Source organism: Azolla caroliniana, unplaced genomic scaffold, assembly GCF_043228905.1.
Source record: "Azolla caroliniana isolate FFs.n. ecotype wild unplaced genomic scaffold, voAzoCaro1.0.p SCAF_3, whole genome shotgun sequence".
Lineage (NCBI taxonomy): Eukaryota > Viridiplantae > Streptophyta > Polypodiopsida > Salviniales > Salviniaceae > Azolla > Azolla caroliniana.
The window spans coordinates 17,321,855-17,344,862 of record NW_028230438.1 but is presented as its reverse complement, the minus strand read 5'-3'; the positions used below and the strand labels follow the sequence as shown (position 1 = coordinate 17,344,862).

General features: G+C 38.4%; 3 protein-coding genes across 5 annotated transcripts; 1 reads left to right on the top strand and 2 right to left on the bottom strand.

Moving 5' to 3' along the window:
- Nucleotides 1–824: 824 nt before the first annotated feature.
- On the bottom strand, nt 825–9,244 carry LOC147866359 (uncharacterized). Of its 3 annotated transcripts, none has more exons than XM_087316801.1 (5): nt 9,118–9,244; nt 8,276–8,375; nt 7,506–7,790; nt 1,270–1,406; nt 825–1,169 (listed from the first exon to the last, which is right to left on the bottom strand). In XM_087316801.1, exons 1-4 carry the CDS (start codon nt 9,195–9,197, stop codon nt 1,296–1,298), a joined length of 576 nt encoding a protein of 191 aa, XP_087172927.1. In that variant the 5' UTR covers nt 9,198–9,244; the 3' UTR covers nt 825–1,169; nt 1,270–1,295. The 3 variants fall into 3 exon arrangements, with proteins under 3 accessions (XP_087172927.1, XP_087172925.1, XP_087172926.1); XM_087316799.1 differs by having other exon boundaries at nt 825–1,187; nt 1,278–1,406; XM_087316800.1 differs by having other exon boundaries at nt 825–1,187; nt 1,283–1,406.
- A 1,728-nt stretch (nt 9,245–10,972) lies between these two features.
- Nucleotides 10,973–15,487, top strand: LOC147866358 (uncharacterized). Its single transcript, XM_087316798.1, has 10 exons — nt 10,973–11,172; nt 11,828–11,979; nt 12,637–12,708; nt 12,814–12,894; nt 13,025–13,054; nt 13,139–13,225; nt 13,340–13,400; nt 13,970–14,045; nt 14,733–14,806; nt 14,912–15,487. Exons 1-10 carry the CDS (start codon nt 10,977–10,979, stop codon nt 15,025–15,027), a joined length of 945 nt encoding a protein of 314 aa, XP_087172924.1. The 5' UTR covers nt 10,973–10,976; the 3' UTR covers nt 15,028–15,487.
- Nucleotides 15,488–16,351: 864 nt separating this feature from the next.
- On the bottom strand, nt 16,352–18,606 carry LOC147866357 (fatty-acid-binding protein 1-like). Its single transcript, XM_087316797.1, has 4 exons — nt 18,141–18,606; nt 17,119–17,374; nt 16,908–16,999; nt 16,352–16,590 (listed from the first exon to the last, which is right to left on the bottom strand). The coding sequence occupies exons 1-4, from the start codon at nt 18,556–18,558 to the stop codon at nt 16,451–16,453; spliced, it is 906 nt and encodes a 301-aa protein (XP_087172923.1). The 5' UTR covers nt 18,559–18,606; the 3' UTR covers nt 16,352–16,450.
- Between the last annotated feature and the right edge of the window lie 4,402 nt (nt 18,607–23,008).

Sequence of the window (23,008 nt, the reverse complement as noted above, 5' to 3'; positions counted from 1 at the left end):
GGCAGCAAATATTTTTATGTTATGTTGCAAAGTTTGTATACGAATTCACATAACCAAAGAAAATAGGCCCTCCCTTCACTTTGAAATAAATATCTACTTTCTCAATTTTCAAAAGTTTTCTCTTTATCCAGACAAGCATGATAACAATTCTACATAAATTTTTCATTTCATTCACTGTGCCCTCACAATGCCATTTTCTCATAATTTAATTCACTCACAATCTTGTTCTTGAAATAAATGTCTACTTTCTCAGTTTTCAAAAGTTCTCTTTATCCAGACAAGCATGATAACAATTCTACATAAATTTTTCATTTCATTCACCATGCCCTCACAATGCCATTTTCTCATAATTTAATTCACTCACAATCTTGTTCAAACACTAGTTTACCTCCATCTAAGAATGCTTGCAATGTCTCCCTTCATCCTCAAGCTGTGTTTGTCACATTGTATCTCACCCAAGTTTTTAAGATGTTCATTCTCCATTGCAAATGCCTGTAACTCTACACCTACTTTGAGATGATTTCTAGGCAAAAAAGAGAGCTTTATTGCTTGGGTATAAGAGAGACAAAGAGTTCAACCTTTACACCATACAATGGTTGACATAGTGAGATTTGAGCTTAAGTGCATGGTTTGGAGGTCCAACCATAATATAAAAAGGAGAGATCCTTGTACAATTTTGAGACTTCACAATTGTACATGATTCATTTACTTGGGGGGAAGGCTGCATACAATACCTTAATACTGCTGGAAAGGCCTCGTCATCATCACAAAATCATGGAATTACCAATAACATCCTACTTGTATAGCAAATAAAAGCAGCACAATTCAATTCTAAGATAAAATGAATTAAACCAATCACAAAAACCATTTAGGCAATTGATGTGACCATTTCAAGGTGCCTTTTTCCATCGGTAATTACTGCATTCTTGTGTACATAACTATTCCACCAAGAATGAACGCCTGATCATGAATTTAGATTTACTATACAGTTATAACTCAACTCGAGAGTATCACAATAGTACATACATCACCTTCAGCAGAATATAGCATTGGCATATGCATGCACAAGCCAAAAAGTGACCATAGAAGGAAAACTTCTGTATTTGTTCTACAACACAATTGTAGCACTTTCTCAGGAATCGGCACCAGAATATACCCTGGTTAAGGGACTTTTGCAATCTAGATTTCTGCATTTTCATAGCAACAATTCAAATACTTCAATTTCTCAGCCATTCAAAAGCTAGAGCTATTGAAAACCTGAGTAATCACTCCTTTACCTTACATAAAATGTTCTCTCAAAATCTCGCACTTGTTGGGAGTCTTGTCATCCCTGATGTGGCAAAATTGCGCTTTCTTCTGTGATATATTACAGGTGCACTTATTCCCAAAAGCCCCAGCATAATTGCCTGCAAGCATCTCTCTTTGATTAACCTCCATGGATAATAATAACATCTATCTATTTCAATGGCCCTCAACTGAGCCTATGGTCGGAAAGACACAAACTTAACAGGCAAAGTTATATGGAAAGAGTGGAAAACTTACCAACAAAAGACAGCAACAATAACCCAGATATACAAGCAAGTAAAAAATGCAGGTTGAAGAGTTCCTGAGTACTGTAGGAGTAAAACAACTCCACCTACTCTATTTGGTCTATGTATAAACCAACTAGAAAAGTTTATACAAGAAGGCTTGGGAGCACATGAAAATCAACCAGCCATTGGGCATTTCATAGATTGCTTTTGATTTATGCAGATATTGCAACTCTGGCATAGTCTCAGTTACGACTGGAAAAAGCTTTTAGATATGGTATATGCCTAACAGTTAATATGGCTACAACCAACGTCCTGGCAATAAGTACTGAAATTTGAAAGTCAGTGTCAGTAATATGAACTATGAAATGGAGGCAAATGAAATGGTTCACAATTTTGAGGTTGACATATGTAATCAGTCTACTTGAAGCAAGTGTGCAACTAGGAGACTGGAAGCCAGCACAACCCAATGGATTTGTCATGAAAACACTGCTTTACAGACTAACATTTGGGAGGGCAGTATTTCAGCAACTTCATGGAATAAGATGGAGAAAATACAAAAGAAATTTTGATGCCATCATTTACGTGTCAACAGCACAACCTTGTACTCCATAATTCTTCCTGAGATTTGACGGATAATAGAGTTTTATGCCCTTCAAAGACCTTACACGTACATATTGGAACAATAGAGAATCACCTCTACAAGGTTGCAATGGGAATTGGATGCCTCCTAAAACCACAAAAAGTTCTTTCGTCCAGCTGGGAGTAAGACATCCGAAAACAGTTAGCGAGATGAGATGTTGAGGAATATCTAGATGTGCATGTCGTGGAAATGAAAAGGAATGAACATGAATCCATATATTATTCAGCCACACTGGACACCTCCAAACATAGTTCTAAATTGACGTACTAAATTTGGAGCTGCATCAATACCTCATAGTCAATGCCCGAGAGAGAGGGAGATGTGCCACAACACTGGTGTGCACAGTCACTCACTGAAAATAGAAACAGTGGGTTGCCTTAGCATTGAGCAGAAATACATGAATGTGTCACTTTGGTATGCCTTGCACATGAGAACATCAGCCATGATTTTCAGGAAGTCCTACACGGTTGTACTAACGTTCATGGACTCCTAATGACGGAGGAACCATCATCACCCACACCACTAGACATGTTCTTTGCTCATCTACCAGCAAAAAGAAACTCAGGGAAGTCCCGGATAGTGAATTAAAAAAACGAGCTTCATTTTTTATTTCAGCTTTCACTTTTTCTTTTCGTTCTACAATTTTAAAATCCTGCACCTACATGGCTAAGGAGGATGCTTTGTAAAGATTAAATTGTTCCCTACAGGTTATCTTGGGTCCTTGTCGACCTTAACATATCATCAACATCATTTGTCACCCTTCCTCTCATTCTCCCTCCCATTCATAAAAACGTGGAGAGAAAAAATCGACAAAACCAGTCAGAGGTTTCTCATCCTCCAATTCACATCCAAAGATGCAAGAACTACCTTCATCTGCATCTGGGTAATCCTACATCCCCTTGAGCTTATTTATCAGAATGAAAACCTCACCAAAATGTCAGTTGCACACAGGAGATCTTGTGTGCCTAAAATGTACCAAGCAAAACGGGAGAGAACCACCTACCAGAATGGTCAAGTCATCATTGATGGGAAGCCCACCATATAGGAAATCATGTCCTGAGGACAAGGCCATTTACTGCAGTTTGGAACTACATTGGAGATCTATTGATGCATCCAGTGTGAATCGAAGACATGATTGGTCGAGATATCACACTGGTCACAGACACACAGTTCAATGAGGGACCAACTGAGGATAAATGACTTTTGGTGGGAGTTTCTACATCAAAAATGTACATGGAATAATAGTTCACGAGGATCAGGAGGGTGGCCAGTCCTTTGAAGGGAGCTGCAAAGCCAGATAACAATTGTCATATGAGATGTAGGGGCATCTTTCTTATGGGTCCATGTAGAGCTTACAGAGGATTGAGCTATATAGATTCCTTACATTGGTTCACTATATAGGTATGACAGAACAGGAGGACAGTGGAGTGGGGAGTCAGTATATACATCCCTGAGGAAGGGGATCACACAGTAATCCATGCTTGGATAATTCTTCCTCACGAGGCACTTCAATGCAACATCTATAACTTCCAGGATACAGATATTCTCCATGCAATCAAGAATGGTATTCCATGAACCTCATCAAATACAGCTCATTCCACAGCCTACGGATGCCATCTATTCAGGCTAGGTTCTGCATGTATAATGCTGCACCTGATGACATTATAAGAGAAGATCACTTGGCACTGCCAATGCTTGGATAATTCTTCCTCACAGGGACTTAACAAAATGTCTATAACTTTGAGAGGATACAGATATTCTACATGCCATCAAGGATGGTTATTCTACAAGAACCTCGGCAGATACTGCTCATTCCACTGACTACAGATGCCATCTACAAAAGCTAGGTTCTGCAAGTATGACCTTGTGCTCACAGAATGAACCATTCGTATCATACGTGCATTCACATTCGTGAATGATTCAATATACGTGTATGGTAAATCATCTTAACGTTGGATTGGATACATAAGAATGGTATTGATTGAATCACATGTAATAGGTTTCAATACTTTAGAAATTATTAAAGTACTAAACATTAGAAAGAGAGAGAAAGAGGGAGACAGAGCAAGAGAGTGGCAGGTAGTTTCAATACTTTAGAAATGCTTAAAATACTAAACATTAGAAAGAGAGAGAAAGAGGGGGACAGAGCAAGAGAGTGGCAAGTGTTATGAGCTAAAGCTTCAACTTCTATGGCAGTATTCCCAAGACCATTCACTTCCTTCTCTTCGTCGTCCTCAGATTCTTCATATTTTTCATATTTTTCATATTTTTCTGATCATCGCCATAATCGTGATGACTGATTCTGATTTTGTTTTTGAGGATCACCATGGTCCATGACTATCATTCATCTGATTATGAGGATCACCATGACTATGATTCATCTGATTCTCGTCGACATGGTGGATCAAGCTTCTGTTCTTCTTGCTCATCATCACGGTGTTCTTGAGATTAATGTTGGCTCTGAGCATGTCCCTAGCTCTAAGGATCTCCTCCCTCATCCTCTCCACGATCATGAGCCACACCTACTGCCCAGAGCTCCCCATCGCTCCCCATGAATTATACTGAGGAGGCTGAGATGTAGCAGAAACCATGGATCATTGCATCCATGGCCTGGCGGCAGAGTCGTTGTAAAGAAGAACACCATAGCCATACCCGAAGACACAACAGAATTGTTGGAGAAATCATGGTCACCAAGATATGGCGGATGAGTGGCGTTCTGATCATGAGCAGCAGAAGAAGATTCATGAGGAGAGAGAGAGAGAGAGAGAAGTAAAAAAAAGTAAAAAAAGTGAAAAAAAAGTAAAAAAAAAAGGAACACGTACTTTTCCCCTTTCCAACGTGTTCGTTTCCAAACGTATTCAAACGTTTGAATGCTACCACGAACACGAATATTACGTTCTATGCTTGTGCTTAATGACATTATAAGCAAATTTTTTAACAAAATGTTAGGAGAGATACCATTGGATGACCTCTAAGAAGCTCGCTTAATCAGGGAAAATGGGTAACAATACTTGGAAGGTTTCCCTCTTTTCCAATTGATCCAGAATCATCCACTTCAAGTAATGAGAGAAATACAATTGCAGGTCTATATAAGTGAGACCTAGATCACAACTAGAGAGCCCTTCCTCTCCAAAGATGTTGGGTCTATCGAGGCCACTTTTATGAATATTCTAGCAGAGCAACTGCAACCCGTGGAATATTTATTCTAGAAGATGGGTTACTTCAGCAACTTCAACCCATGGAATATTTACATGCCCCACAGTTTGACTAGATTGTGGCGGGTCAACCAAGAGTATCAACACATAGACTAGAGATGCAATAGGTCAAGTTGTCAGAATCCCCAGCACAAAGGGGATGCTTCAGATACACACCAAGTAAGTGGAGAGTGGGGAGCATTTCTTTTGTAGATGCAAGGCATATGCAGACATCTGCAGCTGACATGAGGCTCTATTCATCTACAGTTTACCCTATCATGAAGTCTAGATATCGTTGTCAGTTTCGTCACTTCTTGCTTGAAATCAAGATTCACAGAGAGATGTTCATACATACCACAGTTGTAAAAAAGGGTAGAAAGATATATCTCACAAATTTCTTTAAGAGGATTACACCTCCATACTCAGTGAAAGGTGGCAAGGTCACCCTGCAGCAGGTGCAGTCAGCTAAAGCCCGAAGGTAACCACAAGCCCTTGGACATGGAGATTCTAGATTTCATCATAAACTGATTGAAGAGATCAGCTACAAATGCTTCCACGTTGACCATAAGAGGACTGCCAGATAGCTGCCAACCCTGCAGCACTCATGTTACTTCTACACCCTCCAGTTACTATAGATCTAAGTATATTTTAGGTGCATTGTATTGTTGTAATGCATCTCATTGTTGTGCTACCCCAGTCATATAGGCACTAGCTAGATTTGAGAGTTGTTATACCTCATTATTCTTGTACCTTGAGATCACATAAGCATCTCACTTTCCATTGCTATCATTCTTGTACTGCAGTGTTTATTTTGTGCCATTCGCAACAGAGAATGAAAATGTATTTGTAGACATGATTAGTCTTATAGGCCAGTTTTGGCCTTTGATAGACACTAAAAAGAGGGCTTTATCAAAATTTATTTTGGTCCCATTGGTAATTTTTGCCCACAAGGACATTAGTACATCTCTCTAAAATCATTTCCGCTGATGCTCTTGGGTTTTAGGGTTTCAACATCTTTTTAGGATTCATACTCCTGCATTTCTTGATCTGTGGCACCTACACTTTAGGGTTGCTGAACCTGCTCCTCTTTCACAAGGTTCTTCTCTTGTATATATTCTCCTGTACTTACTGACTTTACATCTACGTTAACACTACACAAAAGACCTCATACAGAAAGATGGGCATATTCTAAGAGAACCATTGATGTGGTTTCTCTCCTAGGAACTTCATTAGCCACCATCATTAAGAAACCTTATATCCATGTTTTCGTCACACAAATTACATTCTTTAGGAGACATGAACACTTCAATTCTCAAAGTTCAAGAGCAGATCTATGCAACCAAAGTCGAGTTCATTGGAGCCAACGAAGAATGGAGCAGCATATAGATCAATATGAAAAAGATACAGGAAGAGGATCGCTACTTTTGAATAGGTGGCCTCACCTGGGATCAGAAAGAAAATATCTAGGAGATTCATGTTCCAGCCACAAAAAGGGAAACATATCTCTCAAATTATGAAACCAAGAAGGAAAACGTTGGAGTTCTCTGACAAGTGAAGCTGTTAAACAGTACCAATCATTTGATAGCAAGATGAATGCACTCCCCTACAACTTAAGAAAAAATTTAAGAAGTGTTGTCTACCGTGAGGGAAGAGCAGTAGAAGAAGATTTCTATAAGGCTAAACCATCTTTGATGCTAGATGTATCATATCGAGCATTAGTTTATCAAAAACCTTAGCTACTTCATTTTTTGCATCAAAGCTATAACTATAGTGTTTAAAATTTACATATTTGCCAGAGTGCACCTCCCTGAAGTGGATTATATTTATTTCATGTATCAAAATTTTGGTTCTACATGCCGTCCAAGGCATTGCAGGAACATAATATGAGTTGCTTTCTCTCTCAATTGTTTTCTTTATATGAAGATTGCATGCCAATGTTTAGCTAAATTTTTACTATCTCAACTACACAGTCAAATCTCACTAACAGCACTAATTAAGACATTACGAGTTTGAATGTCATCATCTCTCACATATATACTAAGAAAACACTTGGCTCATATCTCACTAACAGCACTAATTAAGACATTGTTAGTTTGGATGGCATCACCTCTCACACACATATAGGAAGAAAACACTTACTTCAAAGCCCCATACAGTGAGTTTCTCGTCGGTATCAGTGGGCAAACAACTAAAATACAGGCGAACAAACTTGTGTTCATCGTGAATGGATAGATCAAGCTTCTGACTGCCAAAGAATCTGTGTCCGATATCCACAGTATTTTTCTCATGCACATTCAATTTGTTTACGGATACCAATTTTCTTGTTCCAACTATATGACCTTTTCCTCCATTTGATGAGAGCTCAGTACACTTATATGATTGGCGATAGCCTGAAATGCTGCAATGGTATGTCTCCTCGTCATTCTAAAATACATACACCACAAAAGGAGGCAAAACAGTAGAAGAAAAGTTATGTTAGATGTTATATAGTGCCCTAATGCTACAGTAATATGTTATCACTCTAACTTTTAATGCCATACAGCAGAAAAATCTAAATACTAGAAGGAAAAAAATCTTATCAGCTGAGTTTCCTTCTCATGCATGATAATCATAGGAAAATAAGAGAGGATATAACTCATTTTATTGGAATATAGTAGAGATTTCATCTATTTATGCTGGATTTTTCCCTTTGAAATGTTTCCATCTGAAAAGCTCCAGTATCCTAGCAGGGAATTAGTGATATGAGGACATATATCTCCTTACACTGGACATACTATCTTAATTGCCTTAAATCAAAATTAAAACGACTAACCTTCTCAAAAAATAAGCATGACAAACCTTCTCAAAAAATAAGCACGACAAACCTTCTCAAACTAAGCAATAACCTTTGATAAATATGCATGACTGACCTTCTCTAAATAAGAACAGGGAATGCAAGGGCCAGGAGAATAGCATCCAAATGTCACATTTCCACGGGTTTCCTTCCGATCGAAAGCAGGATCATCATTTCTATAAAGAGAAGAGAGAACCATATCCGAGAAAATTTCAGTTGAACAGTTGGGATCAAAGCTTGCACATTATCTCGAGATCTTTGTGATCAATTATTACACCAGACAGGAAAGAAGATTCAGTAAAAGAAAGGTTCACAAAACTTTTATAAAGGATTTGAAACTTTTGTTAGATCTCAAGAATCGTTTTAGCCCATCGAACACACCACAGAAAAAAATTGACAAGACGAAAGCCTCAAAAGTTTGACAAAAATGTTGAATCCTTAAAGATCTTGTTTTAGATTCAGATTATATACAAAATGCAGAGAATGAAATTTTTATCAAGGACTTGTTTTAGTGAAAATCGAACCAAAACACACAGAGGATTCGGTAAAAGAAAGTTTTAACGAATTTGAGAAAGGAATTTGAATGAGATCAAAGATATAGATATTATTTTGGATTGTCAATCAGATGAAACAGAGAAGTAGGTGACATAAATACTTTCAAAAATTTGTGAATTTGGACTAGAGTTAAAAGATCTTGTATAATGTTATCAAATTGGATCATGCAGAAAGAGGGGGGAGGCATTCGTCAAAGTTAAATCTTCACGGATTTGACATGAATCCTGGGTGAGAGAATAAAGTTCTTTACTTTATGCTATCAACCATGTCACAGAAGTGAAGAAACCTGAAGTTAACAGGTAAAGCGAGCTCTTCATATTTAACGGAGTGAATAAAATCCTTTTGATTTCACGGATGACTGACCTTTGAGCAGAAGAGCGAGGCCAGAAAGCAGGAACGAAGAGGAGCAGGAAATGGCAAGTTCTGAGCAGCGAGGCCGCCATGGATTCTGCAGAGAGAGTGAGAGAAAGAAGAGACGAGGAATCAGAAAGTGCAGGCAGATGAAGGATTAAAAATAAATCAAATAAAACATCAAAAAACAAAATAAAAAATGTTATTAAAAACATATACATATGTATGTATAATGTATTTATCTGTTGAACTGTCTCAAAAAGAAAAGAGATCTAACTCCTACAAACAATTACACACACACATGTGTGCCTGTGTGTTTGTGTTTGTGTTTGTGTTTGTGTTTGTGTTTGTGTTTGTGTTTGTGTCTGTGTCTGTGTCTCTGTAGATTGTTTGTGTGTATGGTGTTGGCCAGATGCAACCACACACAAAGGGGTAGTTGAGTTGGTCGTGGATAAGAATAGAGACAAACACAACGAGAAAGAGAGAGATCGGTTCTGGAGGATGGTAGATGCCCAACACGGGAGAAACAATCTCACCCTTGGGCCCTTATTCGATCCAGTCATAGCGTGTGTGCATGCCACCTTGCTAACATTGATATTGGCATTGAAAGCCACTTTGTCGTGCATTGCTCTTTGTTAAACCATGCACCCCTTGTTGCTTGATTGATGGGGCAATCCTGATCTCTCTCTCTCTATATATATATATATCTCAAAACGGCTTTACAAATCACAATTGTGCACGTGCTCAATAGAATTAGACTACCCCCAATCCTCCTAGTTGATGGATTGCCACATTGGCAGTAAGAGATCCTCTCTCGCAACCTCTTGAAACAAGTAGGTGACTTAAAAAAACTACTATGGAAAAGGTACTAGGAAAGAGGATGTATGTCACACAAGGATTTCCCACTTTTGGGCCATGAACAAGGTCCAAGTGGGAGATAACGTTAACAATAGCCAACACATCTATCTCATGGGGGGGAACATGATGGGGAATATGTCATATGGATACTTAAGCTATTGTGAAGGAAAGGACAATTGCCCCCCAACTCTCTAACTTGCTCTTATCTTGATACATACCATCACTCTACTTATTATTAGTGTTTGTTCACATTTCCTTAATGATAATAACCCTTGTATTTGATATTCCTTAGGTAATACAAAAAGTAGAAACTAACTAGCATTACTAAACCACAAGGTCTTTTCGAGCAAAACATTAGGATTTGTCTAGTCCATTTAGGGATGTGTTCCATTCTTCCTTAAAACGAAAATTAGACCCTCGAACTTGTGACATTAAACGGCATGTTTGTGTATGTAAACATTATATGCCTCGAGCAATATCCCTTACACAGAAAGTCGAATGCGCCATATAGGAGGAGCCTAAAAAAGGAGGAGTTCTAAGGAAGAAGCCTTATTGTCTAGTGAAGTAGAAGTGCGAATGAAAAAAGGTCATCAAAGGCTCGTGCGAATCTCTACTTGCAACTCCTATATGCTACGATGCGGTGGCAATTGCAGCTGTTGGCCCGGCCAATGCAATGAGAGGAAGATGGTGGGCAGGCTGAGGCGGCGACACTTTATTTGTCCCCCGACTGACCACCTCCGATCGGACCAGACCCAACCGGACCCGAACCAAGCGGAACCAGAACCATCCAGACGAGACGGGACCGACCAATGTTCCTACTCTTTTGTTTTTCTTTGTTTCTTCTTCTTCTTCTTCTTCTTCTTCCTTTGTCTCTCCTCAAGGAATAGGCCTCCTCTTGTTTTCATCCTCAATTTTTTTTTACTTCCTCCCCTTTGAGAGGTCACCATTGTTCCTTGCCCCCCCCCTGTTTCTGTCTCTGTTTCTGTTCCTTCTTCACCCCCCCCCTGTTCTCCATGGCTCTCCTCAAAGCTTCCATCCTTTCTTCCTCTCTTCGCCTCCCATCGAATCCCGACCAATTCTCAGCTTCTGCTTCTTTCTCTAGGGTCTCCTTGCCGCAGGCAGGTCTATGCAAGAAACAAAGCTTCAGCAGCAGAACAAGTATTTCCGCCACGCGCTGCTTCAATGCTTCTGCAGATTCCTCCGCTTCCAGTTAAGTTAACTCTTCTTTTTCTTCTCCTCCTCTCATTTCTTGTACATTGATCTTCTCGTGTTTTTATCTCCATTTTTATGTCTTGCATCTGTGGAAGTATATTTATACTAACCATGGTTTCTTCTTCTTTGTCACAGTTAATGTTTCAGCTGTGGAAATTCATTATACGAAGCATGCATTTTGCATTAGAAATACATGATGCATCATACAAGCATGTGTTCTTTCATATTGAAGATTGATTAATTAGAAATACATTTTGCATTCCTATTGAAGATTGAATAATTAGAAATACATGATGCATTAGAAATACAAGCATGTGTTCTTTCATAATGTTGCATTCCTTGGAAATACATCATGCATGCTTTTTGCATTAGACATGAGTACACTATGTATCATGAAAACATGTTTTATTATTATTATGTTGCATTCTTTGGAAAAATACATGATACACGGAAACTGGTATATACCATTCACGCATTTATTTTTGTCATAATGGTGTATTCTTTGAAAGAGACATCATACATGGAAATAAGTTATACATCATTAAAGCATGTATTTTCCTCACATGTATATTCTTTGAAAGAGTCATTATACATGGAAATGCATCATACACGCATCTGAGGATTTATTCAATGACGTTGTTTGCTGGTGCAGCCTTGGATCCAGCTCTTCAGATTTCTTTGAAGAGAGCAGTTGCAAAGAAAGCAGTGGAGCTTATCAAGCCAGGAATGATTGTTGGACTTGGAACTGGAAGCACAGCTTCTTTGGCTATAGAGGAGTTGGGTAAACTCATTCAACAAGGGAAGGTAAAAAATTATAACATTAGCAAGAGGGTATTTTTCTTGGCGTTAGGCGATTTTTTCAAAGGTCTAGTAGATCTCATGTTCCTACGTGAAAGCCTTATTTTTAACGTGGTAACAAAATGCCCCCAACTTCTGATGCGAAAGCCATAGAGCAAGAAACCTGTTTTATAGGTTTGTAATGTTCCTCAAGTTTCAATTTTCAATCAGAGGAATCAAATGCATTTCCGTGCTACTATTACATGCTACTGAATTTATCTTCTAAAGATTGCAATGTATTTAAATTGCTGGTATTAGTGATGGAGGTCCCAGTAGTTGACCCTTTGTGCTTGCCTAGTCATCTTTGAACTTCCAGCATATCAAGGTGTATAACTCCAATCATCACGATAGGCCTTTATAAATTGCTAATTCTTGATTGGTGCCAAGTGCAATGATGTGTCCTGCCTAGAGATTGAAATCCCTTAACGTTTTCTGCTTAATCTCACCTTATACGGCTGCTTCAGTCTGCCAGTTCCACTGCAAGGTTTTTTCCATAGTCCTTGATGTATTCATTTATTTGCTGATGTTTTGGGGTAGCTAAGATATCGCCTTACAAAAGTCCTAATGCGTTGTACTGTTTTTTTGAGAAGAAATGTTTCACCTTTTATTGTTTTTGAACTGTAGCTAAAAGATGTGGTTGGAGTTGGAATGAGTTATCAGTCAAAGGTTCTGGCAAGGCAATTTGGTCTGAAAACTGTAAGTATAGCATATTCCTCTTTTTTATCTATCCATTATCGTTCCATAAAACAATTTATGCCTATACAAGCTATCTCATCATGTGTGTGATCTTCTCTTTAATAGGCTGATCTAAATGATGTGAGCACAATCGACTTATCTTTTGATGGGGCAGATGAAGTAGATGCATCAATGAACTTAATAAAGGTTAGCAGTTCCATATTCTGATATATACATGTTAACCTACTAGAGAATCATGAGATAAAGTAAATAATCAAATGCATATTTTCTGCTGTGGCCTTGTCTTAGCACTTTTAGCTATATCTTTTTGGTACAGGGTGGAGGTGCTGCACATACTATGGCAAAAGTAAGAGAATTTTGCGTATTTCACTTTTTGGGTTGAATATATGTAGTGACAAATTGTGAATGTTACCATTGTCTGTAATTACAGGTGGTTAATACTATGGCTAAGCAATGTATAATAATAGTAGACCAGTCGAAAATTGTTTCTGAACTTGGCACAGCATTTCCAGTTACAGTGAGTGTTTAACATTTCTTATCAAATTCTGTTTTTGTTCCAGGCATCCTTTTGCATATTTTGTATGGATATGCAATAAATCTCATGCTCATTCATGAACACTTCTCTTTTCAGGTTGAAGTTCTCCCACCTGCAATTTTACCAGTTCTTCGCCAATTGGTTGCGTTAGGGGGAGGTGATTTATTCACTATATGAATTCTCTAAGTCTAATACTTTTCTTCATAGGCGATTGTTTGGTAATGGTTGACTGTTGTAATATAAAATGCTCAATGCGTTTTTGTGGAGTACCTTATTTGGGGACAATGTTCAACAATGCTTGTTACGGGCATGACCATATAATATCCCGTGGTGAGAATTTACCGTAGTATTCTATGCACGTGGATAAGTGTGAGGGTTAAACGAGAGTGTAAAGAATACTACGGTAAATTCTCACCACGGGATAGTGCTGTTTCTACAAAAATGTATTTCTTCCATATGCCATTCTGCAGAGATACATTCAATCATTGCAGTACTTGCTTGTGGAGCAGAGAGTCCCTAACCTTGATTTATACATTTGATAATGCCATGGAAATCCACTAGGTTCAGTATTAAGTCTATATGGGCATGTTTCTATTCGTGTTCTTTGATGGCACTGTAAAATATTTTTATTAACATCTTACCCACTCTAGCTTTCTGTAAGTTAATTCTTAAGCTTTTGGTTTGAATTTGAAAAAGCCGTGTATAATTTTTCATTTTCCCTTTCAGAGCCTGAAATACGAAATGCTTTACGGAAAGATGGACCTGTAATCACAGACTTTGGGAACATGGTGGTAGATGTCAGGTATGAATATGTATACACTTCCATTCTATCTGTAATTATATACTCATTTAAAGGAAGTAGATACTTAAGAAAAGGATGCTTTTAAAACAAGTGGAAAACCCCAAAATATGGGACTTTTTCTTTATTTCCCCAAATTCCCTCAGTCAATCCCTGAAGGAACTCATCCATTTTTCTTTCTTTTGGGGGTTAATCATGTGCAGGACATAAACAAAAACTCAAGGGCATTTAAAGGAGAAAGAAAAATTTAGATTTATTTTGTAGTTGTTCCCTTCAAATGATTAAAGTTGCATTGCAATAGAATCTCTTATATCTTATATAAATGGTGATTGGATCATGTCCCATGCTATGGCAAATCACATTGTAGACTTGTCTGATGACTGTAGTGACATTGGTATCTTATTTTGTTTGGAATGGGCTTACCTTACTGGAATAGCTTTTCAGACGACCGAGGTTGTAGGTTTGAATTCTACTTTCACATATTTGCTACAGAATATGCAATTTCTCCTAAACTACAGACCACATAGGTGTATGAAACTAACAATCTCAGGGTTTCCAAACAATTGGCATAGCCATCTCAACTAAGACCATATCAGCAATAAATATGATACCGATTGACATCAGTATCTCTTGCTGTTGTGTGCTCTCTGACTCAATATACAGATTAACATTGAAACTATGGCTTTACAGATTTCCTGCAGCTATAAAGAATCCAGCAGAACTTGAGCGGGCAATTAATATGATTCCTGGAGTGGTTGAGAATGGTAATTAACTAACAAATCCATACCATTATATCTTGGGTTATCACAGAAATCTGTTGAAGCATGCAATGGAAAATTTTCATGGCTTTCCTGTTCATGTATTTTCAGGTCTTTTTGTTGGTGTAGCTGATTCTGTGTTTGTAGCTACACAAGATGGTGATGACATTGCAGTTGTAGAACTTGCCGAGTTTGTCAGAAGCTTGGAAAGTGCGAAAGAAGCATGAGTGTGGCTTAATGAATTCATGGAGAAATGGGATAAGATAAGAATCCGAAGGTTTAAATTGAATTGTTAAAGACTTAGGAAGAGACTTAGGGATAACTCTAGAATAATATTTGATTGGTGCCTTCGGTGCTCCAACAAAACCCATTTCTCATTTACATAAATCACGTAGAATGAAATGCAAGAGCAGGCAATAAAGAAGCAGAAAGCATACAAGGAAGAGGATAAATGAGAGTGATCAATAAATATTATGTATTAGTGGAGTTGCTGTCTAATTGGGGGCTCCACGGTATCGGATTTTTTTGAGTTTTTAGAAGTAGAGCTTCGGTTTTGTACAAAGACTCATCATTCTCTCTGCTAATAATGTTTCAGGTTATTTTGGCAGAATAGGAATATGTTATTTTTTTATTTACAAAATTTGTCAAAAAGGAGAATTGGCTGAAATAATGGAGAATTTCTTGTGCGTACAGTTTTACTAAGAGTTAAAAATTCTAAACAGATGTTTTGATGGAGGATTTCTTGACTGTCTATTACGTATAGTGCTCCTTTTAACACTTCTACTTTGGTCAGTTCCCAATGATTGCTGATATGAATAATATATATATTTTTATATTTGTGTTCTCAACATGTATCTTGTTGAGTTGCCTTTGATTATTTCTGTTTTTTTTTGAGATGCCAATCACAAATTTCCCAAGAAACAAAAACATGGCATTAATCTGTTGTCATCACACATATCTTGCCAAGTTGCCTTTGGTTATTTCGAAATGCCAATTACAAATTTCCCAAGAAACAAGAACATGGCATAATTTGGTTATCACAAATCCATAATTGATTGAATTTTTTGAGAATCTACAGTATAACATAACAAATATCACACTTTTTAATGTTCAGTGTTTTTAATCTAGCAAATTCTCACAAGTATAGTGGAACCTATTCATGAAATGTTCATTAGCTCATATGGCACAAACTTAATTGAATGCAAAGCACAAAGAATCCGAATGCATCTTTGTTTACACTTTAATTTAATAAACTACCTTTTTTTTCCAAAAAATATGAACTATCTTTTGATGAACTTGCTTGTAATCTACAAAAATGTATTGGCTTGACACTTTGATTTAATAAACTATCTTTTGATAAAAACTTGCTTGTAATCTACAAAAATGTATTGCCATGGTTCTTCGATACACACTCTAACACATCTTAAAATATGAATGGCACCATGTCAAACAAGCAGAATTTTTTTATTTAAGTTAGTTTGTATAGATAGGGGACTGACAAGTCTCTCTTCTTGGTCCGAGACTGATTTATTGTCTAAAAGCTCTAAGATAGATTTATAAATGCTCCGAGATAGATTTATAAATGAAAAAACATTGGCCACCATTTTTTGCTAAAAATTATTAAGAGCTAAAGATACAATGGACAATTTATTAGCTTCTAACTATTGATGCTAATTTCGAACAAATCTCTTCCTTTCCTTCTGGGTCGAATGCTTCTTCCCCGATGTAAAGATCAAGGAGAGCACGACATAATAATGGGCTTTGTACTGCTCCCAATTCAATATCCCCAACTGTAAGCATGCAAAAATACAAACCAAACTTAGTATTGAAAGACTATAAAAAGAGAGACTGAAATGAAAGAACTAAGTGCTGAATGGAAAACACCCATCATTTTTGCTATTTTCTGAAAATAACAGAAATTATCTGGATACCTATGAAATAGGATATCTACAATTATTATTATGACCAAATAGAAGTTCTCGTGATATTAATGTCTGTGAGTTTGGGGGGGTTATTTTGGTAAATATCCAAAAATTCAGGGTATGTTAGATACAGTTATTAGTTAGATATGCTTCTTGTTGCATATTAATGGGACTGATACGCTTACTTTTTGTCTTAAGGATGTGTCCCGAATGCCTAGTAATGTCAATGATTGTCCCTGATGGCAGCTTGATGTCATCGCGAAATAACTTTGTGAAACTGAACCAAAGGTTCAAACAAAATAAAAAGTTAAATGAAGAAGAAATCATGGGTCTTAGCATGCATGTAACAATTATATAAATTTTACAAATTGTCAATATTTGTTTTCTTTTCCTAACCTCTCAAGTAATGGCCTATCTTCTTTGCCATTGAACTTCTTGATCCTGCTACCGATCGAGTCTTCGAATGCACTTCTGACGGATCCAATTTTCAGCCTTCCATATACAATGACAAGCCTTACTCCCATCTTAAAATCTGATGTTGTGAGATCATCGTAGAATGCCTTATTTTGTTTTAAGTCCGAGACCGGAAGTTCGGTGTACTTGCTTTCACTACTGAGCTTCTCTTTTAGACCAATTTCATCAGCATAAACTCCTGTAATACAGCAACAGTATATAAAACTTGTAGCACTAAGAGAGAAAAACTGGTGTTGGATACATTTGATCTGTCCCATATATATGCACAAAATTCCATGGAACGTGAAATAACACACAATCTAGGTTATATATGCATACACTTGTAACATTAAGAGAGAAAAAATGGCGCTGAATACATGAGATCCATATAATAATGCCATTTGTATAATACACCATCAAATAATAATGGCAATATAACACATCAAATAATCAAATAGAAATAATAAAATAGCTGAAATAACATGCAACCCATGGAATATATACATGCACTTGTAACATTAAGCGAGAAAAAATGGCACTGAATACTTGCAGTTGCCATCTGTAATGCATATATGCATAATTCTGTGAAGGCTAAATATCATGCAATCTACGGTATATATACATGAAGATATAACATTAAGGGAGAAAAAGCAGCAGTAAATACATGCGACCTACAGTATCTATTCACATAATTCTATGAAGGAAAAAACATGCATTGTTAGGGCGTATATATTTATATATAATTACATGCAAAAAAACAGAGTTGAATTAACATGCAATCTATATATATAGTAAATGAACATGCAATCTGAGACAATGCCACTTCTACGAAGGAAACCAGATCCACATATACCATATATAATACAACAATAAAGAAAATACAAAAATTAACAAAAAAGGTACATGAAGATCCATAAAACAAATACAAAAAATAAAAAACATAAGAGATTTGATTTTGGTTTTACCAAATGCATAGACAGTGATGTTCTTGAGGCCAAGGATGTTCTTTTTCCGCAATCCGGTACCGGCAAGATGCAATTCCTCTGACTTCCCTTCATCATCACCAGCAACAATGGAGGTCGGGAAAGAGACCCCTGTCCTGGGCTCCGTGAAAGACGATGCCAGAGACAGGGAATGATGAGAGAGAGAAGCAAATGGGGAAAACCCACCACTGCCACTACTACATTGCATCCATATCGGATTTCTTTTGGAGCATTCTTTGTTGATGAGTTGAGCAGAGGTTACCCCTGCTGCAGCTGCTGCTACAGTTATGGCTACAATGGAACCTCCCAAGCCGATCTTCTTCCAATGCTTCTTATGGTGATGGTGATGGTGATTGTGGTGATTGCTGGGGAAGCTAGAATTGAACGATGAAGAGGCCATAGCTTCTCTGTCTCTCTCTCTGTTGGATCAATATATGCAATCACACACAAAATTACCCTCACCTTTATTTTGCACACAAAATTACTCTCACCTTTGTTTCACACACACACACACACACACACACAATAACAATAAGAATGGTAATGTGTGTGAATATGACCCGAGTTCACGCGATAAGTGTAAAGTGTGTATGCAACAACTTACGAAGATAGGCGTGATTGGACCGGCAAAAGATTGGGATGTACATGGAATTGAGCTAGAGGACGAGTGGCATGCTAATAACAAGCACAAAGATGCGGCGTAGATGGTGCTTCATCTCCCTAAATACCCTCTTAGATGAATGACATGCATAGGGTACATCTTTGAACACTGATCGGATTCAATGGAAAATGGGAAGGAAAGACCTCAATGGGATTAGCTTTTGCTTTTGTGATTTCCTTCAATATACCTACAGAACTAACCTCTTTTTTGTGTTAATATACCTACCAATTTTGTTCTTATATACACACACACACACCAATATACCCTTAACTTCGTGGATATTTACAAAGTACCCTTGACCTTTTATATATCTACAATAAATACAGTGACATCTTTCGGATATCTCGCAACAACACAATTAATGTTTTCATACTTTACCAAAAAAATCCTAACATTTCTCGACATCTATCTAAATAGCCCAGACTATTTAATATGTGCTAAATATCCTCCTAACATTTGAAAAATGTTCAAATATTGGTAGCCATTGTAGTAGTAAATAATAACGAGAGATGTTTGATATTAAAAAATAGGACTCTCTCTATGTGTAAAACTAGTGTATACATTAAAACAACATGATAATACAAATTGCCCTTCTCGCTACTAAATTAATTAGTATTTTATGGCAAGATAAACCCTCTAACATAAGGGCAACTTTGTAGAGGACAAGATAGCTATAGAAATTAGTTGCAACAATTGGTGAATCAATTTCCTTTCAACCTACATACTTGTTAGGTACTCTATGGAGATAATAAAAAAATAACCCATTCCACATACTCTAGTTGTACCACAACCCCTAAATACCTAAGGTTGTTATGCAAAAACTCACTTAATTTTCCTTCTTAATTGTAACATAATAACCCAAATGGCTTTGGCAAATTGGCACACAAGGAAACACAATGGTCTTGGCAACTAATGGGTAGGAGTTGAAGGAAACTACTCGCCTAGATTACATGGGGCTCTTAGAGGAGACACAACAGTCTTGGCAACTAATGGATAGGAGTTGGAGGAAAACTACCTCGCCTAGTTTACACAAGAGTCCTAGAGGAAACATGATAATCTTGCCAACTAATGTCTTAACATGCTTTTGGGACATTTAGTTAAACTCATGGGGGACGGGGAGGTGGAGAACTTTACAAGAACCTTAAGTAATTGTAAAGAATCGATGGTGATTCTTGTGCAACGGAATAGATTAGAGATGTGTGTTATGTGTGTGTGTGTGTGTGTGTGTGAGAGAGAGAGAGAGAGAGAGAGAGAGAGAGAGAGAGAGAGAGAGAGAGAGAGAGAGAGAGAGAGAGAGAGAGAGAGAGAGAGAGGAGAGAAACACAAGATAGATATATTGGAAATACTCAAGAAGATTGTATATTACCAAGGAGATTAACCGACTGATTACAAAGTAGGAGAAGAGTGCTTTATATAGTCACTCTCTCTCTTCATTAACTACCGAAGCTCATGAGTCATGGGGAATGTGGAAACTCATTAGTTATGTGTCATAGAATCATATTCTATGACACATAGTTATTGTGTAAAGAGTAGTGATGTGACTTTTGACCTTTGAGTGTTCATACACTCTCAAGGGTGTGTTCACGCACTAGGCTAGGTTGACATCTCCAGCTCAAGCTCAACTTGGGTCGGCTTGTCCACTTTGGCTAATACCCGGTTCAAACGTACTCCCCCTCAAGCTTGGCAAGTCAGGAATCATCAATCCAAGGTCTGACATGAATTGCCGAAGCTTGTCGGCTCTTAGGGCTTTGGTGAAGATGTCGGTTGTCTGAAGATTCGTGCTAATGTGTTGATGGTTGACATCTCCAACCTGAACGCACTCTCGAATGAAGTGATAATGCACTTTGATATGCTTCATGCGTGCGTGGAACACCGGGTTCCGAGCCAGATTAATACTGCTCATGTTGTCGTAGTAAAGGGGAATCAGATCTTTGATGGGAACGCCTAGATCCTTCAATATCCTCTTGAGCCATACGGCTTCACATGCAGCTATCGTCACGCCCCTGTATTCGGCCTTTGTGCTCGAAAGAGCGACGGTTGGTTGCTTCTTGCTACTCTAGGAGATGGCTCCACTTTCGAGGGAGAAGACGAAACTAGAGGTTGATCGTCGATCGGCTTTGTAGCCGGCCCAATCGACATCTGTGTAGCCTTCGAGTTGAATTGTCATGGTCGACTTATAGAGAATGCCATAGTCCATCATTCCACTCACGTATCTCAGCACTCGCTTAGCACAATTCGAATGGATATCTCGTGGAGTTTGCTTGAATTGGCTAAGGAGGCCGACCGAATAGCTCAGATTGGGTCGAGTGATCGTGAGGTAGATGAGACTACCAACAAGTTGTTGATAGTGTGTTGGCTCACACTCTGTCGTGCCAGAATTGGCATCCAGTTTGAGGTTTTGGTCGAGCAGGGTTGCCATAGATTTGCACTCAGTCATCCCGAACTTGTATAACAAGTTGAGGATGTAGTGTTGTTGAGAGAGCATTACTCCGGTTGGAGTTCGGATTACCTCAATGCCAAGGAAGTAATGGAGCTCTTTCATGTCTGTCATCTCGAATTTGCTGGAGAGGAGGGACTTCACCTTGTTGATGTCGACTAGATGCTCACCTGCAATGACCAGATCATCCACGTATAGGATGATGACAATCGAACTTTTGAAATCGCTTCTTACATAGAGAGAATTGTTGGATTTTGACATTCGGAAGCCGATTCGATGAAGATATCGTGTTATCTTCGAGTGCCAAGCACGTGGTGCTTGCTTAAGGCCGTAGAGAGGCTTCTTGAGTTGGTAGACGACTTTCAGATGAATGTTGGATTCGAAGCTGGGTGGTTGTACCATGTACACCTCCTCTTCTAATTCGCCTTTAAGAAAGACGTTCTTGACATCCATCTAGTGGAGGTCCCACCCTTTCGTTGTAGCAAGCCCTATCACGGTTCACACGGTTTTCATCTTTGCCACCGGGGCAAAAGTCTCTTCATAGTCGACTCCCTGTGTTTGTGCGTAGCCTTTGCTACGAGTCGAGCTTTGTAGCGGTTGACGAAACCGTCGACATTATACTTCACTTTGTATATCCATCTGCAACTGATTGCCTTCTTGTGTGGTGAGTGAGGGACGAGATCCCATGTCTCATTCTTGCTGAGAGCTTGCATCTCCTCATTCATCGCTTCAGCCCATCATGGATCTTTAGCGGCCTCGACAAAGCTCTCTGGTTCTCGAACTGCTGCCACCTTCATCATAAAGGCATAATGGTATGCCATATAGTCATTGTAGCCGAATCGACTAACCAGATTCTTCTCTCGGGTGGAGTGACAGAGTTTCTCATTTGCCGATGTGAATGCTTTCTTACCTCTGGGTGACCTCATAAGAGGCACATCAAAGCCATCGAACTCACTATCGAGTGAGTGAGTCTATTCGCTGCCGTCGAAGTGATCATCTTCATATCTTGGCATTTTGGCCTTCCCTTTGTCCATCTTTGGACTTGGCCGAGATGTGCTTTGGTTGTTTGGAGGCTCTTGTGGTTCGCTCAATCTGGTCGAGATCGGACTCTCTTCAAGTATTGACCTTAATTGATCATCGTCTTCTGTGTTGTCGAGGTTGTTTGTTGATGGCTCGGGTTTGTACCATGATGTTGTCAAAGACGACATCCCGACTTACACGAGCCTTCCGAGTAGAGGGGTTGAAGCACTTGTACCCCATTTGCTCCAGTGAGTACCCCACGAGGATGCACTTCTTTGATTTTGGGTCAAGCTTCTGTCGCTTCTCATCGGGAATGTGCATGTATGCAATGGAGCCGAATATCCTTATATGGGATAGATCCGACTTCTTCCCATAGTACTTCTCGTGTGGGGTGACCTCGTGCACTCCGGATGTTGTGCACCTGTTCATGAGGTAGATGACGGTATTTGCAGCTTCTACCCAATATGACTCGGGCATATGCTTCTCATTTAGCATGGCCCTTGCTACTTCGAGAATGTGCCTATTCTTGCATTCGGCTACACCGTTCTGTTGCAATTTGATTAAGATGTTTCATAAGATGTTTCATTAGTTTGATATAATTGGATGTGGCAATTTTTTTTTGCTATGTACGATTTTTTTTTTTGAACATGTTCCGGTTAACATTATTACTCGTAGGAAAGTGGCCGGTTAAAATTTTTAATTTCCAGTTAGGATCATAAGTAGCAGGAAAAT

What these genes read in the sequence shown, in the direction of transcription:
- LOC147866358 (XM_087316798.1), top strand. Translation starts at nt 10,977, where the DNA reads ATGGCTCTCCTCAAAGCTTCCATCCTTTCTTCCTCTCTTCGCCTCCCA. An exon ending in TGCAGATTCCTCCGCTTCCA is followed by an intron (nt 11,173 to 11,827) that starts GTTAAGTTAACT and finishes TTGCTGGTGCAG; the next exon opens with CCTTGGATCCAGCTCTTCAG. An exon ending in AACATGGTGGTAGATGTCAG is followed by an intron (nt 14,046 to 14,732) that starts GTATGAATATGT and finishes ATGGCTTTACAG; the next exon opens with ATTTCCTGCAGCTATAAAGA.
- LOC147866357 (XM_087316797.1), bottom strand. Translation starts at nt 18,558, where the DNA reads ATGGCCTCTTCATCGTTCAATTCTAGCTTCCCCAGCAATCACCACAAT. An exon ending in GATAGGCCATTACTTGAGAG is followed by an intron (nt 17,000 to 17,118) that starts GTTAGGAAAAGA and finishes CCTTTGGTTCAG; the next exon opens with TTTCACAAAGTTATTTCGCG. An exon ending in ACACATCCTTAAGACAAAAA is followed by an intron (nt 16,591 to 16,907) that starts GTAAGCGTATCA and finishes GCATGCTTACAG; the next exon opens with TTGGGGATATTGAATTGGGA.
- LOC147866359 (XM_087316801.1), bottom strand. Translation starts at nt 9,197, where the DNA reads ATGGCGGCCTCGCTGCTCAGAACTTGCCATTTCCTGCTCCTCTTCGTT. An exon ending in CCTCGCTCTTCTGCTCAAAG is followed by an intron (nt 8,376 to 9,117) that starts GTCAGTCATCCG and finishes TTCTCTTTATAG; the next exon opens with AAATGATGATCCTGCTTTCG. An exon ending in TCACTGTATGGGGCTTTGAA is followed by an intron (nt 1,407 to 7,505) that starts GTAAGTGTTTTC and finishes AGATGCTTGCAG; the next exon opens with GCAATTATGCTGGGGCTTTT.